General features: G+C 48.6%; 1 protein-coding gene across 1 annotated transcript in view; it reads left to right on the top strand.

The window, feature by feature from the left end:
- Positions 1 to 25283, top strand: part of LOC138285854 (uncharacterized) — a 492092-nt gene that overhangs the window by 194652 nt on the left and 272157 nt on the right. The window contains exon 7 of the mRNA XM_069226328.1: positions 24478 to 24580. Coding sequence (XP_069082429.1) covers positions 24478 to 24580 — 103 coding nt within the window. The remainder of the gene's footprint in view (positions 1 to 24477; positions 24581 to 25283) is intronic.

Genomic DNA, 25283 nt, shown 5'->3' with positions numbered 1-25283 from the left:
CTTCTGATATCACTCTCAATTTGGCTGGGAACAGTAAAGCGTATTTAATACTATGTTCACGCAGTCGTTGTTTGACCTTTACATAAGAGTTACGTTTTCTTTGCACCGCCTGATCCCTTAGCGTCGTGCCCTGCGGTTTAACTTCGGCGCAGGTAGCCCCGAGATGTCGGCCCGCCGGGAGTGGCGAGCCCTCACGCCCGGGTGCTCCCGGCACCTTGCGTGTCTTCTTAAGCCCTGTAATGGCCGGCGCCCCTTGCGCCGGCGTCCGATCTCCGGATCCGAAGCTCCTTTCGCGGTGGCACAGGACTGCAGCGAGACGCGCCGGTGTCCTGGAGGCCGTTCCCGCGCCCCGTACGCTGGTTTCGCCCCGGGGGCGCCCTACAGGATGTTCGCAGCGAGTCCGGGCTGGAGCGCTGTCCGGGCTGGAGCGCGCTCACTAGCCGTCCATCCCGGTCGCCATCTTGGCTCCTCCCGACCCGCCAACAGCTCTTATAGGATTTTCTTGCCTGTCTTCCCAACCTTAAACTCAATACTACGATTCCAAGAATGCACTATTCTGTAGACTGAAGGTATCAGGGCAAGAGACCTTGTGACATCTACATGGGGGATGTGCACTGGTTGATGATGTTTCATATTAGTGCACAGCATGTATGCAACAGAACCATCACATATAAGACAATACGTAGAAGAAAGACAGAATGGTGGAAAAATGCCCGGATTGCCCGCACATCAAACCATATGTAATGACAAAGCTCTTGAGAAAAGTCCTTGAAGATAACAGCTATCTGGTATGGGGTGGGTGCCGACCGGTGGAAACACCTGTCCACCACAAGTGTTCAGAGTTACTGACTGCGGAGGCAATCAGTGAGGACAAATACCAGGGCACACCAAAAGAAGTCCTGTGTCCAAATTCCAAGTGGTCAATGATAAGCAAGGTCTGAAACAATGAAGCGGGTGCAAAAAGAGTTTATTGGTTCAAGCAGGCGTAGAATCAGTATCAAAGGCACCAATCCAGTAACCAATGAGTCATCATGAGTGCAGAAAAATTCCAAATCATCTTATATACAGCAAAACAGCCGACACATGTTTTGTCTCCTAGACTTTGTCAAGGCTGATGGGGTATTGAGAAATGAAGTAACGCAGTCTTATGAAAATAATTTCGCTGCCCAAGGCAGATATGAATCCGGCCCGTTAGGCCAGAATAACCAGAGATGGTGAAGTGCGCAGATGGCCCTGATAAGCCTGTATGTAAAGTAAAACCGTGCCTGCTCGCGTCGGTAAATTGAGAGCACTGGATTGGTGCCTTTGATACTGATTCTACGCCTGCTTGAACCAATAAACTCTTTTTGCACCCGCTTCATTGTTGCAGACCTTGCTTATCGTTGGCAATGGCGTGACCAGATAGCTCCATGTCTCCAGAATACCACTTTTCCATTCCTGGACTTTGCTTTTACATATTATTGTTATCAGATCTGATGGGTCATACACCTCAAATAAAACCCAAGATACTCTGATATGTCAAAAACAAAGTTCAGGAATGAAATAGTGTCAAAGAGACTTAAAGCCATCAGGCCACCCCAGTTGCCTGATAACTGCAAGTGACAGCAGCAGATGGAGCCGGAAAGAAGAGACATTGTGGGAAAATCATAGATATTGCAGCAGAGGGGAGGTCTGTGCTGACTTTGGGAGGATATGACTGGTGCCGTAGCACTGGGGGCTATGGTCAAGCGGGCACCCTCTTCGTGACAGCCTGAACTGAGACAAGGTCAGCCTGCAGAGATCATTGTGTGCAGCATTTTTCAGGGGATAATTACAATGACATTATAACTCTGATGGTTAATGCACACCTATGTCAGGTCACACTTGTGACATTGTGATATAGTGGCATTGATAGTAAATATTCCTGTTGCAAAGCGCAACATGTGATATGCAGATCACAAATTAGTATTTTATGTTGATTGTTCAGTGGATAATCACTTTTGTTACAGAGATCCATTTGTTACTTGGAGTTTACAAGTAACAGTCCTTCTGAACTGGCATTGAAGTGCTGCACGCAAATTGAAACACATAGTTTTAGAACCTTATTGCTTTTCCCCTTAATCTTTAAGGTTGGCATAAAGGGTTACTTTGGGTAGAAACAGTTTTATTAGTATGATTCCCCAATCAGGTTGTTTATGGGGTGGATGTACTAGCACTTAGCTCCAGATTTGCAAACCTGGCAAAAAGTGTAGTCTTGGGAGCAAATCCTGTATTGCGCTGGACAGCAGACCTAAAGTACCACAATATAGCACTGTGCTCTATCGTATGTCAAGGAGGCATACAGTGGCATACTATGGGTGGCACTTGGAGGTTCCCATGCACCCACGCATACATTCTGACACTATTCACTATCTACTAACTTTAGTAGAAAGGAATTAGCACACAAAAATTACACCTCCTCAAGACAGGCATAAAGATAGAGAAAAGATTTGTTTTCTCCCATTTTTCCAACTTTGCATGTGTGCTGCACCACACAGCACACATACAAAGTGGTAAAGTGTGAAACTTTGTCAAGGCATAGAATTTTGCGCTGGAAGGGATATTCTTCCAGTATAAAACCTTACTTCACATCACATGTGTATTGGTGCAAGGCACCATTGGAAGGTGGTATTGAAGAAATACGAGGGAATACGTGAAGAAGAGCGTTATTGGGGGTGCCAACAAAAATTGCTGTACCGGACGCCACCAACTCTAAAGCCAGCCCTGGAAGTGGAAGTGGAAAGCGAAACACAAATCCGACCTCTTCATGCCTCTTACTCAGTAGTGCTGTAGTCTTTGCTTAGCAGTGAACAGTGTCTTTCCCATCAGTCTCTATTTAAGACTGTTATCATTTTGAAACCATGCCATTGGACAAAGCTTCCTGGCAAGGGAAGCTGTGGGTGGAAATACAACAACCCACGTACAAACCAACCACATATATTGTCAGTAACACATTTTAGTGGCTTAAGAACTTGCTGCAGTGATCTGTGTAAATCCTGAATCCAAAAAGCTTCAAATCAGCATTTCTTCTTAGATTTAATAGGCTAACACTGAAGACACAAAGTTTCAAGTTAATAGAACCTGGCGCATTCTGGGAGATTTAGGGGCTCATTGCGACTTTGGCGGGTGGCAGAGGCCACCTGCCAAAGTCCCGCGTCAGGATGACCGCCTATTCAGCCGTCCCTCCGTGGGCCCTATTTCGAGTTTCCCGCTGGGCCGGCATGCGGAAACAGCGTTTCTGACGGCCTAGGGGGAAACTTACCACAACATTGACACCAGCTCGTAATCGAGCCGGTGGCAATGTTGCAGTGCTTCAGGTGCAGCAGCACCCGGGGGCAGTGAAAAGCACGACTGGCTGTCCATTGGGGTCCCTGCACTGCCCATGCCAAGTGCATGGGCATTTCGTGGGCCCCCTTGGGGCTCCCGGCGCCCCCTTTTTTGCCAGCCTTTGCATGGCGGTCAGACCACCATGCAAAGGCTGACAGAAAGGGAACTTGCGCTGCCCTTTCACAAGTTGGTGGAGTTAGAAATTTTAATTTCAACTCTGAAAATGGGGTTATACTGATTTATTCCTGATTTCAATTTGAGGTGGGTGTGAAAGAGGTTATTCCTCCCTAACTCTTATTGAGAATGTTATGCATCAATTATTATAGTCGCAAAGCATTGATAAGTTACAAAATCCTCGAAAGGAGGTGGTAATGGAGTTGCAAAGTGGAAAATGCAATTGTTGGACAGTTTCTCTTTTGACAATTTTCAGGAGAGCTCCCAAACTGGAAACTTTTTTTTAAAGCAATGCCCGTCCTCTAAAGGGCACAGACTGCTTTAGAGAAATTTCTAGTTTGGAAATGTAAACAAAGGGATGGGCATCTGCTGTTCCTTGCAGCCAATATCTTTGTGTTTTGTAGCGACTCACAGGGGATAACAAAAAGTGACCTTCCTAATTAATATTCATTAGGTAGGTTGTTCTGTGCAGCTAGCGATTTTGCAACATGGCCGGTTTGTAAATATGTTGCATTGCAAAATCAGAGACTGATCACAAAAGCCGGTGCACAATTTGCAACCACTTTTTATGACCTGTATCTTCATAAATCAGCCCTAATAGCCAACTTACAAGCCTCATTATACAAAGTGCTACTGGTCAGTTAGCTAGTCATAGCTGGAGGTGTCACACCTTCTTCATCCCAGTCAGTATATTTTGTATGTATATGCCTCCCGAGACAGGCATCTGTCTGAACCCCGCCACAAAATGAAAAAAGGGACAACTCAGTCTCTGTACCCAATTCTGCCTTTTTTGAGCCCTATCAACTCAGTGTTCTACCTTCAACAACACAGAGAGCCATAAACCAGCTGATACCATAAACATGGAGGAGAAAGGCTGTATGGGAATAATGTAATCACTGGTAAGTAATCAACGCATTACATCTCCATCCTGTTCCTTGAAATGCAATGATTATGAAAGCCTACTTTACTTCACCTCCCAGTGCCACATTAGATATTAAAGAGGTGTAAAGATGTGAACCTGCGTGACGCTATATTGATAAATGATTCTTGTGTTCATCGGGGAAGACAGCCTCCTTGAGTCCAATCCATACCTATTCAGTTCCCCACTCCAGCTTAGTGGTAGGTTGTGAATTTTTAAAGTGGTGATGGCCTTCTCTCACCACGAGGGTCAGGGTGATAGTTACTCATTATGCACTGGCAAGCTAGGGAGGGCGGAGCCCTGACAGGCACATGAACAAGCTATCATCTCTCCTACCAATAACTGACAGCAATAAACGTTAATGGCAAGGCACAGGAAGCCACTTTTGAAATCTTCAACAGTGAAGCAGTCTGAAATTCTGTTCAAGAAGTGGATATAACCTTGGTTTCTGTGCCATCATCAAAGCCTGACATCTCATGATCTGTCAGTTCCTAACACTTGCATGTGATTTCACAGAATAGCAATTTAGTAGAATACAATTACTGCAAAACCATTTCACCTAAACTGTTTAATAGAAATGTTCACGATCAATCGCATTTGCCATTTGATACAAAATAAACTAAAGTGCATGTGTGAATTGCACTTTCACGTTGAAGGATATCTTGGCACTAAAATAACCGATGTTTATTGTTAAACAAGTCTGTGGGACTCATTTTACTGACCTCAGAAGTACAAAAGTCTTAGTGGACCTGCAGGGATTGAAAACAAATTCATAGAATGCCTTTTTCGAAATTACCTTTTGTGTGTTTCATTTTTAAGATGAGAATTCCAGTGACATCGAAAATGAATTCTCTCTGTCGTTTTTTTTAAAGGTTTATATAGATCCTGTATCCATACACCCCTATATATCTCTGTTTGTGTATATTCTTTAATTCTACACCCCCACTATAGCTTTCTGTGTGTGTAGGGTGTGCTTTTATTGCACAAAATTAAGTTGTATCAAACCATATTTCGTAGCGAACCGTGAAATATGGGAAATATTTCATGACTGTCTGCAAAAATATGGATTCATCATCCTAATGGCAGCCCCCTAACCACTCTGCAAAGCTTCAACATTGTCAAAGGTACAAGAGCTATGTGGCATGGAGGCGCAAAATACTTGCCAAGCGTATCTAAATTGTGCAGTAAAAAATAATTTTGGTAACCTGTAAGTATTAGGTAACCACCATAGTTACTAAATTGCCTTATCCACTGACCTTCATCATTGCACATGTTTTGTATTAACCAATGATTCAAGAAATATAAACAAACCCTTGATACTCGAATTCCAGTCAGTGTCCACTGCTAGCTGGACTTTGATGATAACAGCCAGTTACTGTTATCTACTCCAAAAGTAAAACTATAAAATAATAAACAAACCAATACATTGCATGAGGAGTTCCATGTGTATTATGGTCTTATACTGCTGTCTCAGGGTTCTGGTGACATTTACAAACGACTTGGCATTTGGATTCATGGTTTATGATATCCACAGAGCCCTTTGAGGACCATATTGAACCACATTACACAGTTATCATCAGGAACAAAGATTTAAGAGATGGGTCCTTTCAGGAACCATCCTCCAGATTTTCAAACAAGAGCCTTTGTGATACAGATACCAGTAAGAGAAGATCCCTTGATGAAGTTGGAGAATTTTCCACTGGCCATCTACATGTGAGCCTCTTAAAAACATCCAATAAACACCTTCAGTTCCCAGATCTACTCAATGTTTCTGAAAGATTTTGTTGGAGAGCCACTGGACGCTCATGGTTGATTTGCTTGTTCCATCACAAACCTGTTCTGCAGAAGGTAAAACATAGAGACCAATACATATTCTTAGTGTTGCACGTTATAAAACCCATACCATGACTTTAATGACAATCATTGGCAGTCGTAGGTTTTTCGAAAGGGTAGAACAATAAGAAGCCAACCAACTAGATAAGCTTTGTTTTTGAAATTCTTTCTGCTCACTCTCAATCCTGATAGATGCTCAGATTGGGACTGGAAAGTGAAGATGGCAAAGTTTCACTGGGGTTGGCAGTTCGGGCTGGTCTGTTCCCATGGGGACCAGGGTCAAGACTTATTTGCATATGGCTGGGTCCAAACTGGGGTGATGTGGCAAGCAAAATAACGATGGATTAAACTCAGAGCTGTGACTGGGAATGAGTGTTTGAAAACTTTAAACACTCCGTCCGTCATTTTATTTTGTGATGTTTCCATTATGATTACCTGGAAACATCTCTCCAATTCTGAGCCAAACCATGGGATGGGCATAAACATTGAAAGGTAATAGTATATGATCCAGGAAATGGCATGTTAATGCATCCGTGCTCCTAGCTCCCAAATATTTGAACTAACATAGCCAGAATATTCTCTCCTGAACCACTGTGATTAGGTTCAGAAGAGGAGATTGTGCAAAATGGTGTGCTCACAGCAGCCACACAGAAAGTCTGTCCATTTTGTATCTATCACTGAAATAATAAGTACAGAGATAGCTGACCTAGATAAAGCTGGTCCATGCCTCAATGGAAATTACAGCCTCCTAAAAAATCAACAGAACGCAAGTAGGGGGGATGCATGAAGGACTCTGGACACAGGCTCCTAGTCCCCAACTCACCTTTGGTTGCAACACTCACTACATCTCCCTGAATTCAAAGCCAGGTCCTGTCTGAGACAGATATCCCATTAAGTTCACTTGATGGTGATCCCTCAAGGGAGCAGCAGCCCTCCCCTCCTGAAGAAGACTGAAGAGTGGTTTGAATGCAGGCCTCTGTGAACTGAAATCCTGGGTTGATTCAAAGTACGTTTTTTCAGCTTGATCAGGAACCCATGCTATGTCGGAACCAATCTGACTCCTATCCTGTCCTCCAAGGTTTGTGTCCTGGATGAAGAGTGTATCAACCTGCCCTCCTAGTGTAGGGACCTTCTTGAAGACTCTGAGCCTGATTTAGATACTGTCAGAGGGGAATACTCTGTCACAAACATGACGGATATCCCATCCTCCATATTACTATCCCATTATCGTGTATGGGGATCGTAATATGGCAAATGGGATATCTGTCATGCTTGTGACGGAGTATTCCATCCACCAGGATCTAAATCAGGCCCTCTGTGAGCAAATATCAGTCCTTCTTGTAAGTGTTAGTAATACCCCATAAAGATTAACCACAGAACGGTGATCAGATTCACAAGTTGAGACATGGTGATAAGGGTACGCCAGATCCAAGGGCACCATGGATTCCTGTGAAAAAGGAATGCAACAATTTTGTGGACATCTGTGTACTATTGGATTGCTGTCACAAAACCACTGGCACTCTGAAGTTAATTATGAGCAGAGATGACTCATTTACCTACCTGGCGGTGGTGATCTTGGGTCCTGCCTCAGCAACTCTACAACCCTTCCCTCCAGAGTCAAATCTGTGTCACCACGAAGTACCCACAGCATGCAGTTAGTGGCATAAGGAGGGAGCTGTCACCCAAGGTACTATTCTACATGATGCTAGACCGTCACATGGCTCAGGAGACAGTAAGCTGTAGCCAGAAGCTCCCTACATCCCAAACCCTTACTTGGCCTGCCATCCGCTTGCTGCAGACTAGAATCTGGAGTTAACAGACTATGGTCCTCATTACAACCCTGGTGGTGAGTGATAAAGTGGCAGTAATACCGCAAACAGGCTGGTGGTAAGTACTGCCAAATTATGACCATGCCAGTGATAATGCCCATAGACAGCCAATGTACCACACCAACCACCAGGGCGGAAACAACACTCACCACTGCAGTAGCCGCCAACAACTAGGCAGCAGATAAGGTACCGCCCACCATATTAAGACACTGCAAACCTCCACCTTTTCTGGGACGGTACCAACACCAACAAAAGCCTGGCAGGAACAGAGCCCAGAAGTGAAAGGAATCACCATTGGAAACACAGGGAAGAACTATGCCGCCATGGAACCCGAACTGCAAGTCTTCCCAATGATCGTCTACGTAATGCTCCACCTGGAACACCAACGCTGATGAAGACGACGATGGTGAGTACAGCCACCTAGCACACAAGGGAGGAAAATGACAGTGACACACACCAGACACACACACCATTCACATAACCAGCTGCACACGTAAACCAATGGCACAGGACACACGGCATAATAAAACACGGACCAGATTGCTGAAGTACTGACAATGTATTAGTATAGCAAAACACACCACACAAACCAAATATATTTACAGATGTTCATAAAGGGCCAATGCCAGTCCAAAGTCATAAGGGCACACATGGCCACAGGGCAAAGTCCAAGGTCCAACCTGTATACTGACACATCCGGAGAGAACACTGCAGGGTCATCATTTTGCAAGTCGGTAGGCACCTCAGGGGGATGGGGTGGAGGGCCACCTTAGCCGAATATGGGATCTTCCCCACTGGTTCTGGAGGGGGGCCCATGCCCATTGCTCTGTCCTGGGCGTGCAAGGCCACAGTCTCTCAAGTGGGTTACTTTCCCTCTGGTTCTGGAGGGGGCAACATGCCAATTGATCTGTCCTGGGGAGTGCAAAGCCACAGTCTCTCTGGTGCGTGACTTCCCCACTGGTTCTGGAGGGGGCAACATGCCCATTGCTCTGTCCTGGGGAGTGCAAGGCCACAGTCTTTCAGGTAGGTGACTTTCCCACTGGTCCTGGAGGGGGTAACATGCACATTGCTCTGTTCTGGGGAATGCAAGGTCACAGTCTCTCAGGTGGGTGACCTCAGGTGGGGTGGAGGGCCACCTTAGCCGAATATGGGATCTTCCTCACTGGTTCTGGAGGGAGGCCCATGCCCATTGCTCTGTCCTGGGCGTGCAAGGCCACAGTCTCTCAAGTGGGTTACTTTCCCTCTGGTTCTGGAATGGGAAACATGCCCATTGCGCTGTCCTGGGGAGCGCAAGGCCACAGTCTCTGGAGTGGGTGACTTACCACTGGTTCTGGAGGGGGCAACATGCACATTGCTCTGTTCTGGGGAATGCAAGGTCACAGTCTCTCAGGTGGGTGACTTCAGGTGGGGTGGAGGGCCACCTTAGCCGAATATGGGATCTTCCTCACTCTTTCTGGAGGGGGGCCCATGCCCATTGCTCTGTCCTGGGCGTGCAAGGCCACAGTCTCTCAAGTGGGTTACTTTCCCTCTGGTTCTGGAGTGGGAAACATGCCCATTGCGCTGTCCTGGGGAGCGCAAGGCCACAGTCTCTGGAGTGGGTGACTTACCACTGGTTCTGGAGGGGGCAACATGCCCATTGCTCTGTCCTGGGGAGTTCAAGGACACAGCCTCTGGAGTGGGTGACTTTCTCACTGGTTCTGGAGGGGGCAACGCACACATCAGGCCCTGGAGTGTGGCCTACATGGTGTTCGCTGTGGGGACAGCTGCAGTGTGGAGCACTGTCTGATGGCTGCGCTGTGGTGATGAATGCAGGAGCCTCTTGGGCAGCCTCTGCACTGTATGATTGCTGCACTGTGGTGGTGGATGGAGGAGCCTCCTGGACAGCCTCTGCACTGTCTGATGGCTGCAGTGTGGTGGTGGATGGAGGAGCCTCCTGGGCAGCCCCTGCACTTTCTGATGGCTGCACTTCCTCAGCTGGTGGTGGTGGCCCCGTGACAGCTGGTTGTGGTGGAGGTGTCAGCCTGACAGCCTCCGCTGGCGTAGAGTGCTTCATCTCCTCCAGTACATGAGACGTGAATCCCTTACCCTTCCTGGCAGGGGTGGATGGGCTCTTCCCCTTTCTGCCTGATGGTGCAGGCTCCTTCCCCATTTTTCCTGGTGCTGCTGGCTCCTTCCCCTTCTTTCCAGGTGGTGCAGGCTCCTTCACCTTATTTCCAGGTGGTGCAGGCTCCTTCACCTTCTTTCCTGGTGGTGCTGGCTCCTTCCCCTTGTTTCCAGGTGGTGCAGGCCCCTTCCCCTTCTTTCCTAGTGGTGCTGGCTTCTTCCCCTTCTTCGATGGAGGTGTGGTATCCTTACCACCATGAGTAGGTGGTGCTACCACTGTCCCCCTGGACTGTTTGGCTGAGGTGCTGGGCTGTGTCCTTGGTACCCTGCCCACACAGGCAGGACAGGGGGAGGGGCAGTATGCTGATGTGTGGTGGATGGCTGTTGGGTGTGTGAATGCTTGCGTTTGTGTCCTTTAGGGGGGGGGGGGCAGACAGGGTGGGAGAGGACAGAGGGGACACATGTATGGCTGTTGTGGATGTGTCTGCAGTGAGGTGTGTGTTCTGCTTGGTGTGGTGATGCTGGTAGTGGATGTTGATGCATTGCATGCAGGTGTGAGTGTGGACATGACTGGGAGGGAGGTGATGGAGGAGGAGGAGATAGTGGAGGCAGTGGATGTTGTAGTGTCTGCAACTGTATGGTGTTTGCGTGAGTGCTTGTGGGCTGAAGTGTGGTGTTTGTGTTTGCCTGTGCCACTCTTGGGTGTTGTCTTGTGTGCATGCTTGTCTGTATGTGTACCTGGAATGGGTTGGGGATGAGGAGAATGGGACTGGGAAGTGGTAGTTGGAGGGGGATGGTAGAAACAGGGACAATGGCTGCCATCAGAGAGGAGACCAGAGCCTGAATCGATCTCTGTTGGGCCGCCAATCCACTGTGAATGCCCTTCAGGAATGCACTACCTTGCTGCATCTGGGATGCCAGCCCCTGGATGGCATTCAAAATGGTTGACTGCACTACAGAGATGGATCTCAGGAGGTCAATAGCCTCCTCACTCAGGGCAGCAGGGCTCACTGGGGCAGGGCCTGAGGTGCCTGGAGTGAAGGTGATGCCCACCCTCCTGGGTGAGCGGGCACAGGCAACTCGCTGAGGTGCTACTGGGTGGGCAGTGCTGTTACGGGGGTGGCGGCTGTACTTGCAACTGGGGTGGTCACAGAGGTATCCGCCACAACCAGGGAGCTCCCATCGGAAGAGATATCAGAGTCTGTGTTGTCTCCTCCAGTCTCTGCCGTGGTGCTTCCCTCGCCCTCCAACCCACTGGTTCCCTCAGCATTGGTGGACTCTGCCTCCAGGGTCCTGTGGGATTCAGCTCCCTCTGTCATCGCTGCCCTTGCTCCTCCGCCAGACGATGCTAATGCACACAAGGACAGGATGACAAAACAAGAAAGGGGGGGTAGACAAAGGATACACTTGGTCAATGACTGCACCAACAACACCATTGGCATGCACATTACAGTCACACACAGGGAACAGGCTTAAGCACTATGTATTGCACTACCAGGGATATGGCTAGTCACTAAGGCAAGATGAGAACCACACACCGCCAACTGCAGCACACCTGGGACCCACGATGCCCTGCCTGAAATGGACTACTAACAAGCTGGGTTACCTGTATTTGCCATGCAACCATTACCCTTCAGTTGACCCACGCTGCAGTGTCTGTCCTGGCCTTTGGGGCACCCACTAACATGCATCCACCACCCGGATACCACCCAAGCAGCCAAAATATGTAATGAAACCCATTGTACTCACCCCCTTGTGGCTGCTGTGATTCCCTCAAGTGCCCATCCAGCTCAGGGTATGCCACCGCCAGTATGCGGGCCATCAGGGGGGTCAGGGTCCGATGGGCACCCCTTTGTCATTAGGAGGCCATCCCACGCTGGGCCTCCGCTGTCTTCCGAGCCCAGCATCTCAGGTCCTCCCACCGTTTCCGTCAGTGGGTGCTCCGCCTGCCATAGAGCCCCAGGGTCCGCACGTCCTTGGCAATGGCACACCTTAATCCCTTCTTTTGATGGACGGTGACCTGAAGAGGTAATACAGACAGGAGAACTCCATCAAACAAACAGTCCAGCCGTTCACACACATGGCCCACCTTACCCAATTCCATCACCATTGGCACACACATAGGCCAACTCACAACATCTACACCGCCAACAGACAATCCCCCCACCCACCCTTACACAGTGCCTTCACACACATCTCCATGCATCCATGCCACATGCATCGTGACCAAAGTGTACTCACCTGTTGGTCTGGAGGCCCCTACAGCTGTCCGTATTGGGGTAGGACCCCATCCACCAGTCGCTTCAACTCTTCCGAAGTGAAGGCTGGGGCTCTTTCCCCAGTCACACGGGCCATGGTAGGTTCCAGACACAGGTCACAGCAGCACACACAGTGTAGGTCTTCTCCTGTTGATGGTCAGGAATCAAGTGAGGAATCCGATATAAAATGGTGGTCACGTCCGTGGCGGTGTACACCGTCACTGCCGGCGTACATCCCCATTGGCTACTGTACTCCATAGAGCCCAATATTATCCAATGAGGAATTGCATGGCGGTGCAAGACCGCCTACCGCCATGACGCCCAACATCAGCGGAATTACCTCACTTCCACCTGTCCCTCCATACAGGACAGGCGGTTGCCATTTCAGGGGGGGGAAACTGGCCTATCAACAATTACTGCGTCACAGGTTAAATAGGAACATACTTTGACATTTACACTGTCCCAATACATAAGTGCACCATGTGGACTGATGTTGTGGTTTGGTTGTTCAAATTGTAACAGCCTACTCACTCTTGTGTCCTTTAGATACCTACCGCTGCGGATGAATAGGAGGTGGAGACATACCCCCGTGTATAGACCCCTGGTGGCTATACTGGAGGGCAGGCACATTATACTCACCCATAGACAGGACCGGGCCACAATCACAGAGCTGTGTGCCCATTTAGAGCCTGACCTGATCTTATCTATCCGTCATCCGGCTGGGATCCCCCCACTTGTTCAAGTGCTACCAATGTTCTATTTCCTGGCCACAGGTTCTTTCCTAGTGACAGTGGGCTTGTCAGCAGGAATGTTACAGCCAGTGTTCTCAATCGTGCTGGCAAGAGTGTTGTCTGGCCTGGTAAAACAGATGTGCAGCTACATAGCTTTCCCCCAGGTGGAAGATTTGGCCACTGTGAAGGCTGGATTCTATGCAAAGGGACATATCCCCAATATTATTGGGGTGACCTACGGGACACATATTGCATTTGTCCCCCGTCCACATACCTCACCCCTGCCAGAATGAACAGGTGTACAGGAATCGTAAGAGTTTCCACTCCATGAATATGCAGATGGTGTGCCTGGCGGACCAGTACATTTCCCACGTCAATGCTAAGTATCCTGGGTTGTGCATGATGCCTTTGTTCTGAGGAATAGCATCATCCCAAATGTAATGGCCCAACTACAGAGGCACAGGGTGTGGCTAATAGGTGAGCCTTGGTCCCCTCCAGTGTATGTTAGTGTATGCCTCTGGTGTTAACCTCATAGGATAGTGTGTGGCTAAATGGTGTCCCTCAATACCTGCAGGTGACTCTCGCTACCCAAAACTATTGCGGCTGCTGACCCCTGTGAGGAATGCCAGGACAAGGGCTGAAGAACGTTATAATGAAGCACATGGGTGAACCAGAAGGATCATCGAGAGAACCTTCGGCCTCCTGAAGGCCATGTTCAGGTGCCACCATCTGACAGGTGAATCCCTGTGCTACTCACCCGAGAGGGTCTACCAGATAGTAGTGGCATGCTGCATGTTGCACAATCTGGCCCTCAGACGCCATGTACCTTTTCTGCAGGAGGAGGAGACTGGAAATGCCCCTGTGGCTGCAGTAGACCCTCATGACAGTGAGGATGAAGAGGCTGAAGATGAAGATGAGGATGAGGACAACAGAACCACAGTTATCCGTCATTACTTCCAATGACACATAGGTGAGTCAGTTCAACTTCACATTTCTATGACTATTGGTTTATTCTGTGTGGCTGTGGCATGATGGCATTATTCACTTTTTACCCCTACTTACTGTCACCTATGGATTATCATCTTACAGATGTTGGTGCAATGACAACTGCGTACTGATGTGCTGACTACAGCCAGCTACAGTTTATTATTTCTATGCCCTCGCACTGTACAGTTCATGTGCAAGTAATGTAACTGTTTCTATTAATACACTGCTTCAACACATGACATGCAAGTATTTGAGTTGTGTTCACGGGTGTTGATTGTAGTGCTAGGAAATTAAGGGGAAAGTGCAATGGAATGGGGTGATGATGGAGGAAAGTCCAGGGTATTGTTCCAGTCTGTTTGTAGCACAGGTGCAGTGTCCAAGTGGTCATAGGAAGGGGAGCAAAGGCAGTTTAAGGTGGACAAGGTGACTGCGTGGGACACAAGAGGGACAATCAGGAGAGTCTCATTTCCTGGCGGTGGTCTTGGCAATTGTCTCTTGCTTCTGTCAGGGTCGCAGGGAATGTTTGCGTGGTCGTTCACCTTCTGCAGGGGAGGGGTGCTGGTGGCCTGTGGGTCCTGTGGCGGGGCCTCCTGGCCACTAGCGGCAGCAGAAGTGGGGGGCTGTTCAGTTGACTGGCTAGTGGCAGGGTCCCGCTGGTGTGCTGTTGCCTGCCTCATGATGTTGAACATATTTACCAGCACCCCTGCTATGTAGATCATGGTGGTGTTGATGGCCTGCAAGTCCTCCCTGATCCCCTGATACTGTCCCTCCTGCAGCCGCCTGTTCTCCTGCACGTTCTCAAGGACCTGGCCCATGGTATCTTGGGAATGTTGGTAGGCTCCTAGGATCTCAGAGAGTACCTCCTGGAGAGTCGGTTCCCTGGTCCTGTCCTCCCCCGGTGCACAGCAGTCCTCCCAGTGTCCCTGTTGCCTGTGCCTCTGTCCCCTGAATGGTGTGCCCACTGTCACTGACCCCAGGTCCCTGATTGTCTTGGGTATAAGGTGTGGCGTGGGGTCCCTGCTCTTTCCAAGTGACAGTGCACACGGCACACTGCTGATTGTCCTGGGGACAGAGGTGTTGGTACGCTGGGTGGGTGCTGTGGTGTTGGATCCTGATGGGGAGGCTCTGTGGTGGCCTGTGAGTGGGCTTGGGTAAACGGCTGTCCAGTGGTCCCTGAAGGGCCAGGTAGGTCATCCAGATCCTGAAGTCCAGAGTTTACGGTCATCACTTGGGGCATCTTCTGTTGGAGGACTGGATAGTCGTGGCACCTCCTCTCCACTGACATTGGCTGGGGCACCTGTGGGGATGTAAGTGATGTATTATGCTTCATGTATGAGACATATTGTACATCCCTGCCTTGCCCTCTATCGTTGGTGTTGCCCTGCCACCTTTTGCTTGTATATGGTGATGTATTGTGGGAATGTTAGTTTCCCTATGCTGTGCATGCTTTAGTGATGGGTGTCCATGCAGGGCTGGGAGGGGTGTCCATGCATTTGTATAGCATGCAGGGCCTGGCATTGTGGTTAGTCAAATGTGTAGGTGCAGTGTGTGAGATGGAGTGGAGTGATGGGAGTGAGGTTGAGGGGGTGTGGTGGCATGCAGGTATGGGGTGATAAGTGTTAAATGTTGACTTACCAGTGTCCAGTCCTCCGGCTACTCCAGTGAGTCCCTCAGGATACAGTATTGCCAGTACCTGCTCCTCCCATGCTGTGAGCTGTGGGGGAGGAGGTGGGGGTCGATCGCCAGTCCTCTGTATGGCGAGCTGGTGCCTTGCTGCTATGGAACATACCTTCCCCCGTAGGTCGTTCCACCTCTTCCTGATGTCGTCCCTTGTTCTTGGGTGCTGTCTCACGACGTTGACAGTGTCCACGATTCTCCGCCATAGCTCCATCTTCCTTGCAATGGATATCTGCTGTACCTGTGCTCCAAGCAGCTGTGGCTCTACCCTGACAATTTCCTCCACCATGACCCTTATCTCCTCCTCAGTGAAACGGGGGTGCCTTTGTGGTGCCATGGGTGTTGTGTGGTGTGTGTTGGTGAGAGTGTGTTGAGTAATGTGGTGGGGTGTGCGATGTGGAGTGCGTGAGGGATGTATGGGTGTGAGTGGTGTGTGTGTCTAGTTGTCTCTGTGCTGTTCGTGTCAATCTCCTGGCAGTAATTGTTGTTGGTAAAGGGTTTTGGGTAATGTGGATGTGTGTTTTATAGTGGTGTGGGTGTGGTGTGTGTATGAGTGTCAGGTGTGTGTTTTTCGTATTGGCCAATGTAGGGTTGTTTTGTATATGGTTGTCCATTCTGAGCACAGCAATATGTACCGCCGTTGAATGTCCGCCGTGGTGATTTGTGGGTCATAATGTGAGGGGTGTTGTTTTGTTGGAGTAATGGTATGGGTTTTGGGACTGCCAGTTTAGCACTGACCTTTGGTCTGGAGGATTTGTGTATGTGCTGTATTCTGTCGGATTGGTGTGTGTGTGTCATGATATGGTGAACGGATATTCCCCACCACGGCGGTATGTTGGGGGGCGTCAGCGTGGCAGTAGGCGACATTTACCACCAATATCATAATGAGGGCCCATGTTTTCTGGAGACCGGAGTATACAGTCAGGAACACTCGCAGGCAGATAAGGGTGCTTCAGACTCTATGCCTCCCAGGATCTACCTCTCTTTGAATGATCTTTTGGTGAATTTTTCTATGCAAGAAGGTGGTTACCTCTGGGCTGGGTTCAGCTGCCATAAAGGCGTAGGGTCATAGGCTTTCTTCCCCTAACCCAGTCAAAACCTCCACTTTTGGCAGTGACTGTTTGCTTTCACTGCTGCCTCACAGACACACACTGTGCATGAAAGATTGTGGTGTCAGTAAATGCACCCACATTTTTGTCCAATGAGTAGAGAGAGAGCATCAAATCAGTTTACCAGAATTCTCCTTCTGGGCATGCAGGCACTCCAAACACCCATTGGGTGAACCAGGCTTGGAAAAGGGCTGAACTGGTTTCCATTGTAACTTTCTCAGTGGGAATTGACGTGGCAGTGAGTCCACACCCACTGTGAAGTCATCTAGGGATACCAAACCTTAAAGACTTGTATAGCGAAAACAGCCAAGCTCTGTCAAGATTGTTTAGGTGGCAGGTGTACCCATGAGGCTGAAAGTATCCACTGATCCGAAAAGCTTCACCAGCCTGAAATGGAAGCTAGGGTTTGGGTCAACCACTTTTTTACATGTCCTTAGACCTTATGGGCTAGCAGGAGGCTCAAACAGTTTGGAAAAAGGGATGGATGCCATCGTCAGTGGTATATAAGTAAAATTCCTGGGATGAGCAGGAACGTCCTCAGGGCTATTCTGGGACAGAAAGGGGCCAAGTAAGGACACTACAAAGGTGCAGGCTCTGTCTGTGACAATGCAGTCTTGCCACTGATGAAGAACCGTTTCTGCAGCTCTGTGACCTAGGCAATTAACTTAATTTGCGGGTGACATCTATTGTTGCGATCTGCAATGAAGATCTTCTGTCATGTGGGATTTGTGTAGGTAATCCTGGAAATCAGGGTCAAGTGTTAGTTTTGTGGGACTGTTTTTTTCTTTGTTTCCTGCTTGTGTTATTGTTTGGCTGTCTTCAATGGGTGCGTGCGGTCGTCCTACCACTGTTTCTCTGGGCATTCAGACACAGAGTTAAAATGTCAGATGCTGTTTGAAGAGGGCTGTTTACTGTTCTTTCTCTGATTTCATTCCCTGAAGACAGTTCATGAAGGGAACACACTTGATGTCTACATCCTCACATCTGCTAGAGATAAAGTCATATAATATTTGACGTTATGCTCACCCATGATTCACACAGCTGTAATTGTGAGGGACACATGTAAAATAGGCGCAAACAGAAAAAATCTAAAACAGGTCCAGCCTGTTACGGTAATGGAGTATGTGTATTTTAAACATCATACCCGTAACATTAGTAGGAACTTGATACAATTTGAAGTACTGTTTACAACGAAGGTTCACAGTTCATGAGAAGAAAACTTTAAAGGGTCTCCAGATGGAGTTATTCCCAATTCCAAAACCCTGATCGGGGCAGCGTCAGAATCCGATGTTTGAACAATGGAGCAGCAGCCCTGGGTACATTTTGAGGATGGTGCCATATTTCTGGATGCTTGCTCCAGGGGAGGTGAACCAGCTCTTGGCCAAAGTGGATTGGCTGACATCTCTACACCATGTGTGAGTGCATGACTGGTGGATAGTGCGGAGCCACTGCTCTTAGATGTGTTGCACGCTAAACAGTCACCTGAGAAGGATTCAACAGCTAAAAAGGCAGATGTCTTATCTTAGTTTTTTCTCTAAGTGTGTGTGGTTTTACTACTACCCCACATCAGGAAAATCAGTAGTCTGCTCTCATATTGGTGATACTATCTTTTAAATTAGAGCTTTGTTTGCTAAGAAGGCGAATATCAGTATCTACAAGACAATGGAACAATCAGCTGAGAGATGCTTGGAGTGTTTACAAAATTGGAGCAAGTCACCTCATGGGTGACAATGATTGTATCTTTAATGGGGGGCAGTTGGCAAAGGTATGCTGGGCTATAATAAAAATGGATCTGTCTGCAGAGTTGATATGAGAATTAGATTAAGGATATGGCAGTCAGCAGGGGCTTATAATTAGAAAGCGGACAGTCCATGGAGGGATGCTGCCTAAGCATTATAGGAATGTGGAACAGTGCTGAGAGAGGCCAGAGCAAGGGCATTAGTAGCGAAGTAGAGACCCTGCGAGAGAGAACACCGAAAGCGGGCCCCTGGGGTTACTGGGACATGATCGACGCAGAGGGGGTAGACTCTGGGCTGGGACCTGAAGAGGGACACAGATCACTGGATACCCCCTGTGACACATTGTAAGCCCGCTAACACAGAGGGACTGGGGATGAGAGCTGAGACTGTGTGCAGTGTGAGCAGGAGCAGCGATGAGGCACGCATGGGGCAGAGTGGGGGGGACCCTAACCCCCCTGAAACTGACACCACTCCCCTGCTGTGCTGCATGCTGGGCTCTGCTGGGAGAACCCACTGCCAGAGAACACCGAAATCAAATTGCCAAGAGTCCTCCCTAACTGAACTGCACATACATAATTTATTGCGATACACTAGCCTTGGTCAGTATGGGCAAAATGAAAAAGAGGGAGGGGATGGACTACAGGGGGCTGAGCATCGAGTGATGAACGCACAAGATCGCATTATATGAGGATGATATGGTGCCCTTCCTCCACAATGCTAATCCAGAGTTGAAGGGTGCGATAGAGTTGCTTGGGAAATTTGGGGACCTTTCTGGATTGCGCATTAGTTGGTAGAAATCCTACATCTTTCCGTTGCGGAAGGACACTCCTCCAGTAGAGGACATGCGAGGACTCTCAAGGATGGCATCCACTTTTCGATATCTCGAAGTTCAACTATACCACGAGCCTGATGATCTACTAGAGGGCCATGGGGGACATGCGATTCAGAAACTAACATTGGACGCACTGTTTTGGAGGTCGCTTCCCTTATCGGTGGCGGGCGGGTTGCCCTGATCTAAATGGTGGCCCTGCCTAGATTAACCTACTTCTTTACCACCCTGTCAGTATATCTTCCTGGCTTCCGATGATGGGAGATTAACTCAATACTGATCGGGCTAATTTGGGGCCCAGGCATACGCAGAGTGGCTCTTGCTAAACTCCAATGCCCCACCAATTCCAGTGCCCCACCAATATGGAGGGTTAGCAGCACCTGATGTGGAACTTTATTACTTGGCGAGCCAGCTACAATGGCTTGCACAATGGATGCATGTGGAGACACCATATCAAGGAGAGGGGCAACTAACGGGGGCACCTGATAATAGAATGCTTCGGCTCCTACTAAACACTAGGGGCCGACACCCTGCAAACCCGCCGGAGATGCGGATTATGCAAAGCTGCATTCATGTGAATGCGGCCAGGCCTGCACCCCTATAGCAACCCAACCCTGTGCTGCACATGGAGTTCGGCCATGCGCAGTGGGGGTTGCCCACAGTTCCACGTGCCCCCCTCCCCTGGCCAATTTTGGTCCCAGGGACCCCATCCCCTGGGGCCCGGGCCTCCTAAAATTTATTTCTTTGGGGATGGGGGTTGGCCTCTCCCCAGGCCGATCTCGGCCCCAGGTACTGCATCACCCAGGACCTGGACCTCTCCATCTCTGTGAAAGCAGTTTCTGCTGTTTCCCTGCCTGCATCTCCACTGGCGGGGAAACAGAGAAACCTCCACTAGCATGCGTTTGACAGCTCTCACTTCATCCAAGCAAAGCGTTTGCTGTGACTTGGTGAGAGCTGTCAAAGCTCCTGGTAAGTCACAGCAAACAGCTATGTCACGGGGGTGAACACCCTGGGACATAGCAGGAGCCGGCTCTCAGGAGGTGGCTGTCCCAAGGCCATCAGTGGCTCCACGAGGGGGGTACGGCCCCCCTTCAACATTTCAAGTAGTCCCAGGGAGATGGTGGTTCCCGGGGCAGTGGTTCCGCAATGGACCCCCTATTATATTTTCATTCAGTCCCTCGGAGGTGCCGTTCCCCAGGGCTGTGGGGGTGCTGAGTGCCCCCTACCACATTAATTATGTTTAAAGCCCCATGGAGGCGGCAGTCCTCAGGGATATCTATGCACCCCCTCTGCATTACACATATTTAAATCCCCAGGAAGGTAGAGGTCCCTGGGGCTGCGCATGCGCCTGGTGGCCCCCCACATTTAGTAAATTTGAAGTGGCGGTCCCTGGGCCTGCAAGGGACTGCGCTGTCCCCGCATTACATTTATTTAAAGCCCTGGGGAAGTGGTGGTCCCTTGGGCTGCCGGGGGCACGCACCCCCCTACATTACATTTATTTACCACTCTGGGGAGGTGGCAGTCCCCGGTGCTGCGGGAGGGCAGCGCCGCCTCCTGCATCAGTTTTATTTAAGACCCTGGGGAGGTGGCTGTTGGGGTTGGGCTTGGCGGCCCCCTTGCATGCTTTTTATTGAAAGCCCTGGGGAGATGGTGGTCCGTGGGGCTGCGGGGGGGATGGGTGCCCCCTGTATTCTTTTTATTGAAAGCCCTGGGGAGGTTGCCGTCCCTGTGCCCGTGGGCCTGTGGGGGTCCAAGCGCCCCCCCCCGCATTTAATTAAACACTAGCCCCAGGGATGTGGCGGTCCCTAGGGCTGCAGGAGGACCAGAGGCCAGAGGGGTACCATTCAAAATGTAAATGCCCCTGGGACAGACCCACCCGGGGGCTATATTTAAAAGCTTGTTAATTTTCGGCAGATCCCCGGATCCGTCGCGTCTCCGGATGAAATTTTTTTAAAAAAAGCTTTTTTGCTCAGAGGGCCCCAGAGCTGAGGGGTCTGGGTGTCCCTACCCTGGACCCCTTTCTTTTTTTGTACGTTTTTTTTTCTGGGACTCAGCTGAAGCCGAATCCTACCATGGTTTCCTTCTTGAAGTGTTGGTAGCCAATCAGATCTCAGAACGCGATCCGGAGGGTTCACGGAGCCCTTACGTGCCTATATATACAGGTTTTATAAAAAAAATATATATATATATATATATATATATATATATATATATATATATATATATATATGAGTAAAATTTCTTTTATAGGGTTTAGGGTCGGTATGGGTTTTTGCATGATAAGTGGCTTTTTTAGGGTTTAGGGTGGGTATGGGTTTTTGGGTTGTAAGGGTAATTTTAGGTTTAGGTTGGATATGGGTTTTTGGGCAGCAAGGGAAATTATAGGGCTTTGGATGGATAGGGGTTTTTAGTGGTGAGGAAACGTTTATGGTGGGTATGGGTTTTTGGGTTGTAAGGGGAATTTTAGGGTTAGGGTGAGTATGGGTTTTTGGGCAGCAAAGGAAATTATAGGGCTTAGGGTGGGTATGGGTTTTTAGGTGGCAAGGGTTATTTTAGGGTTGAGTGGGTATGGGTTTTTGGGTGGCAAGGGTTATTATAGGGTTATGGGTGAGTATGGGTTTTTGGGTGGCAAGAGTATTTTTAGGTTTTAAGGTGGGTATGTGTTTTTGGGTGGGAAGGAGGTTTTAGGGTTTAGGGTGTGTATGGGTTTTTGGGTAGTATGGGGTTTTTCGGGTTTAGGTTGGGTGTGGGTTTCTGGGTGGTAAGAGGATTTTAGGCAGAAATGCCTTTCGAGTAGATTTTGTCACTCTTGCAGGCCAGCATACTCAAAGTCAATGAAAGCTGCCTTCTTAAGTTAGTTATCTGCGCCTGTTGCTTTGCTTTATTGTCCTCATTGGCTTCCCAATATTTTAAATCTTCTTTGTTTCAGACTCCTCATTCTGTGTAGAGATACAATGTTACGACTAAAGCATTAGCTTTCTGTAGTACCAAAATGAGTGCATTTAATGAAGCTATTTTTGCTGTTGGATCGCCTTTTGACTTCACGTATATAAGCTTTATTTCAAATTCAAAATCTTTCAACGTCCCCAGTACTGCTGTGCAGGCAGTAGGATACTGCTGTTTTGTGCCTTACACAGTTTGCTCTGTTACATCAAATATAAAAGACAGTGTAACAGTTGCTCAATACCTTTACTGACAGGATGTATGGAATTGCTTGCTGATATTGAAGGAATTCATGTCTTTTAGTGGCATATCAATCATAATAGATCATTGAAAGTCCGCTTTGGCTGACAGCCCATTGCACCCAGCCCACATATGAGCCTCTAGAAATTGGTGGGCTTGCTTTAGTAGCTGTGCTTGAGTGCGTGTTTCAGCAGTGCCTCTGATCTCAGTGCCCCACAATTATCATGCAAATTGTCTGCATAGCATGATTGTATTTGCCTACAGCTGCCTGGTATGCCCTGTGGGCATGCACCTCCCTTCTCGGTGAGATGTGTATTTTGTTTGTGCAGACCATGTCTGGCCAGGCAGTGTTAGTTGTCCTGCATGCACTGCGTCTGTTACTACAGTAGCCTTCTTGAAACAACTTCATTTGAATGTGGATTAGCAGCATCCCAGTTAAGCTGTGTGGGTCATAATGTGCTGGAAGATCTATTATCGCATAATGCGTGAATACCCCTGCTGCATTTGAAACTTCCATTTAGATCCAAGAGTAAAATAACTCAGTGTTAGATACTATGGCGGTTATTCTGACCGCGGCGGGCGGCGGTTGCCGCCCGCCATGCGGTTACCGCCGAATGACCGCACCGCAGTCAAAAGACCGCGCCGGTCATTCCAACTTTCCCGCTGGGCCGGCGGGCGACCGCCAAAAGGCCATCCGCCGGCCCAGCGGGAAAGCCCCTGCAACGAGGAAGCCGGCTCCGAATGGAGCCGGCGGAGTTGCAGGGGTGCGACGGGTGCAGTGGCATCCGTGTGGATGTTAGGGGGCCCCTGCACTGCCCATGCCAGTGGCATGGGCAGTGCAGGGGCCCCCAGGGGCCCCACGACACCCGTTCCCGCCATCCTGGTTCTGGCGGTGGACACCGCCAGAAACAGGCTGGCGGGAAGGGGGTCAGAATCCCCATGGCGGTGCTGCAAGCAGCGCCGCCATGGAGGATTCCCTGGGCCAGGGGAAAACCGGCGGGAAACCGCTGGTTCCCTTTTTCTGATTGCGGCTTTACCGCCGCGGTCAGAATAGCCCAGGAAGCACCGCCAGCCTGTTGGCGGTGCTTCCGCCGCCCTCCGCCATGGCGGTCATGGACCACCAGGGTCGGAATGACCCCCTATGTCTACTCCAACCACCAACACCCCCAGCTAGAGGAAATCCCATAGCTGTCAGATGGGCAGTACGGGCGGGCATACATTCTCTGGTTTCTAGTTTCACCTCCTCCGCTTTTCCTGCCATTGTGTACAACAACTCAAATTTGATTTGGGGAGATCCTTTGTAAGTGTTTGATGCTCAATGTACTTAATTTGGAAAGGGGGGGGGGGCTTTCCTGGTACTAAGGAGGATCATAGAAACCATCAGGCCGTTTCTGGCTAATTTTGTCTACATAACATTTTTTCGGGGTTCCAGGCGCTCAGGGGCCCTCAGTGGTGTAACCCAGTGTTTGGCACCATGTTGTGTTAGCCTACTTTAATTGGGGTTGCCTAGCTACTTCTTCAAATATCCAAAACATAAATACAACCTTTTTTGGAGAAAAGGGAAACTAGCAGGTGTCTCAACATGTAGAAACAGAAAGACATTCACACACAACCACAAAGACACATGTTGGCATACTGTATTAGACACAATGACAAACACAATCATATAGAGGCAGATTCACAGAAACATACACACACCTTCTCCATAAATGAACCCTAGTTACTGAGTTCCTTAACACAGATTTCTCTTTCTCATTCCAGAGTTCAAATGATGTCTCCAGTGTCTACAAAGATATTGCCCTGCTTGTTAACCAAATGGACCAGAAACTGTCTACTACAATTCAAAGAATTTACAGTGAACAAGGTCTTACAGTAGATATTCACATTACATTTTTATATACAGATATGTATATCATGTTTCGGTTTTAAGTGATATGTTGGTTCTGACAATCAACAGGGACTTATGAGGTGCCAAACAGCCCTAAATTAATTCAACTTGCATTTGACACATATTAGTCATATGAATCATAGTTGTTCACATACAAACTACATTGGTTAATGTAAGATATTGAATGTGTCTTTATACGATTCACACATGTTTAATTGGTTTGCATGCACTATATTGCTTGACATACAGGCGAATTGGTTTGAGGAATCAAAATATTGGTTAATGCAAAATTAAACTATTGAAATATCAATAAAGCTCATTGGTTATGTGAGAAAGCATACAGTTCAAGGTGTATGTTTTTTAAACACAACATACTGGTTTGTGTTTCAATAGATTGCAATTTATATCAAGAGAACACTGATGTGTCTATTTAGTTTAGTGGACTGGTGTATGCACAGTAAATACTGGTGTGTGTGACACAATGCCATACTTGCACAATTTATTGGTTTGTAGACATACCCAGTTGGTTTGCCTGAATAATGAATTTGTTCATATGCATAAAGTTGTTGTTCCCATAAATACCATACAGTTGCGCAGGCATAACACACTGGTACGGACATGATATTTTGGCTGAGATGTATAGTACATTGACTTGCCATCATAATGTACTGTTTGTATG

Source organism: Pleurodeles waltl, chromosome 3_1 (genome assembly GCF_031143425.1).
Source record: "Pleurodeles waltl isolate 20211129_DDA chromosome 3_1, aPleWal1.hap1.20221129, whole genome shotgun sequence".
Classification (NCBI taxonomy): domain Eukaryota; kingdom Metazoa; phylum Chordata; class Amphibia; order Caudata; family Salamandridae; genus Pleurodeles; species Pleurodeles waltl.
This window is presented reverse-complemented; position numbering and strand designations above follow the sequence as displayed.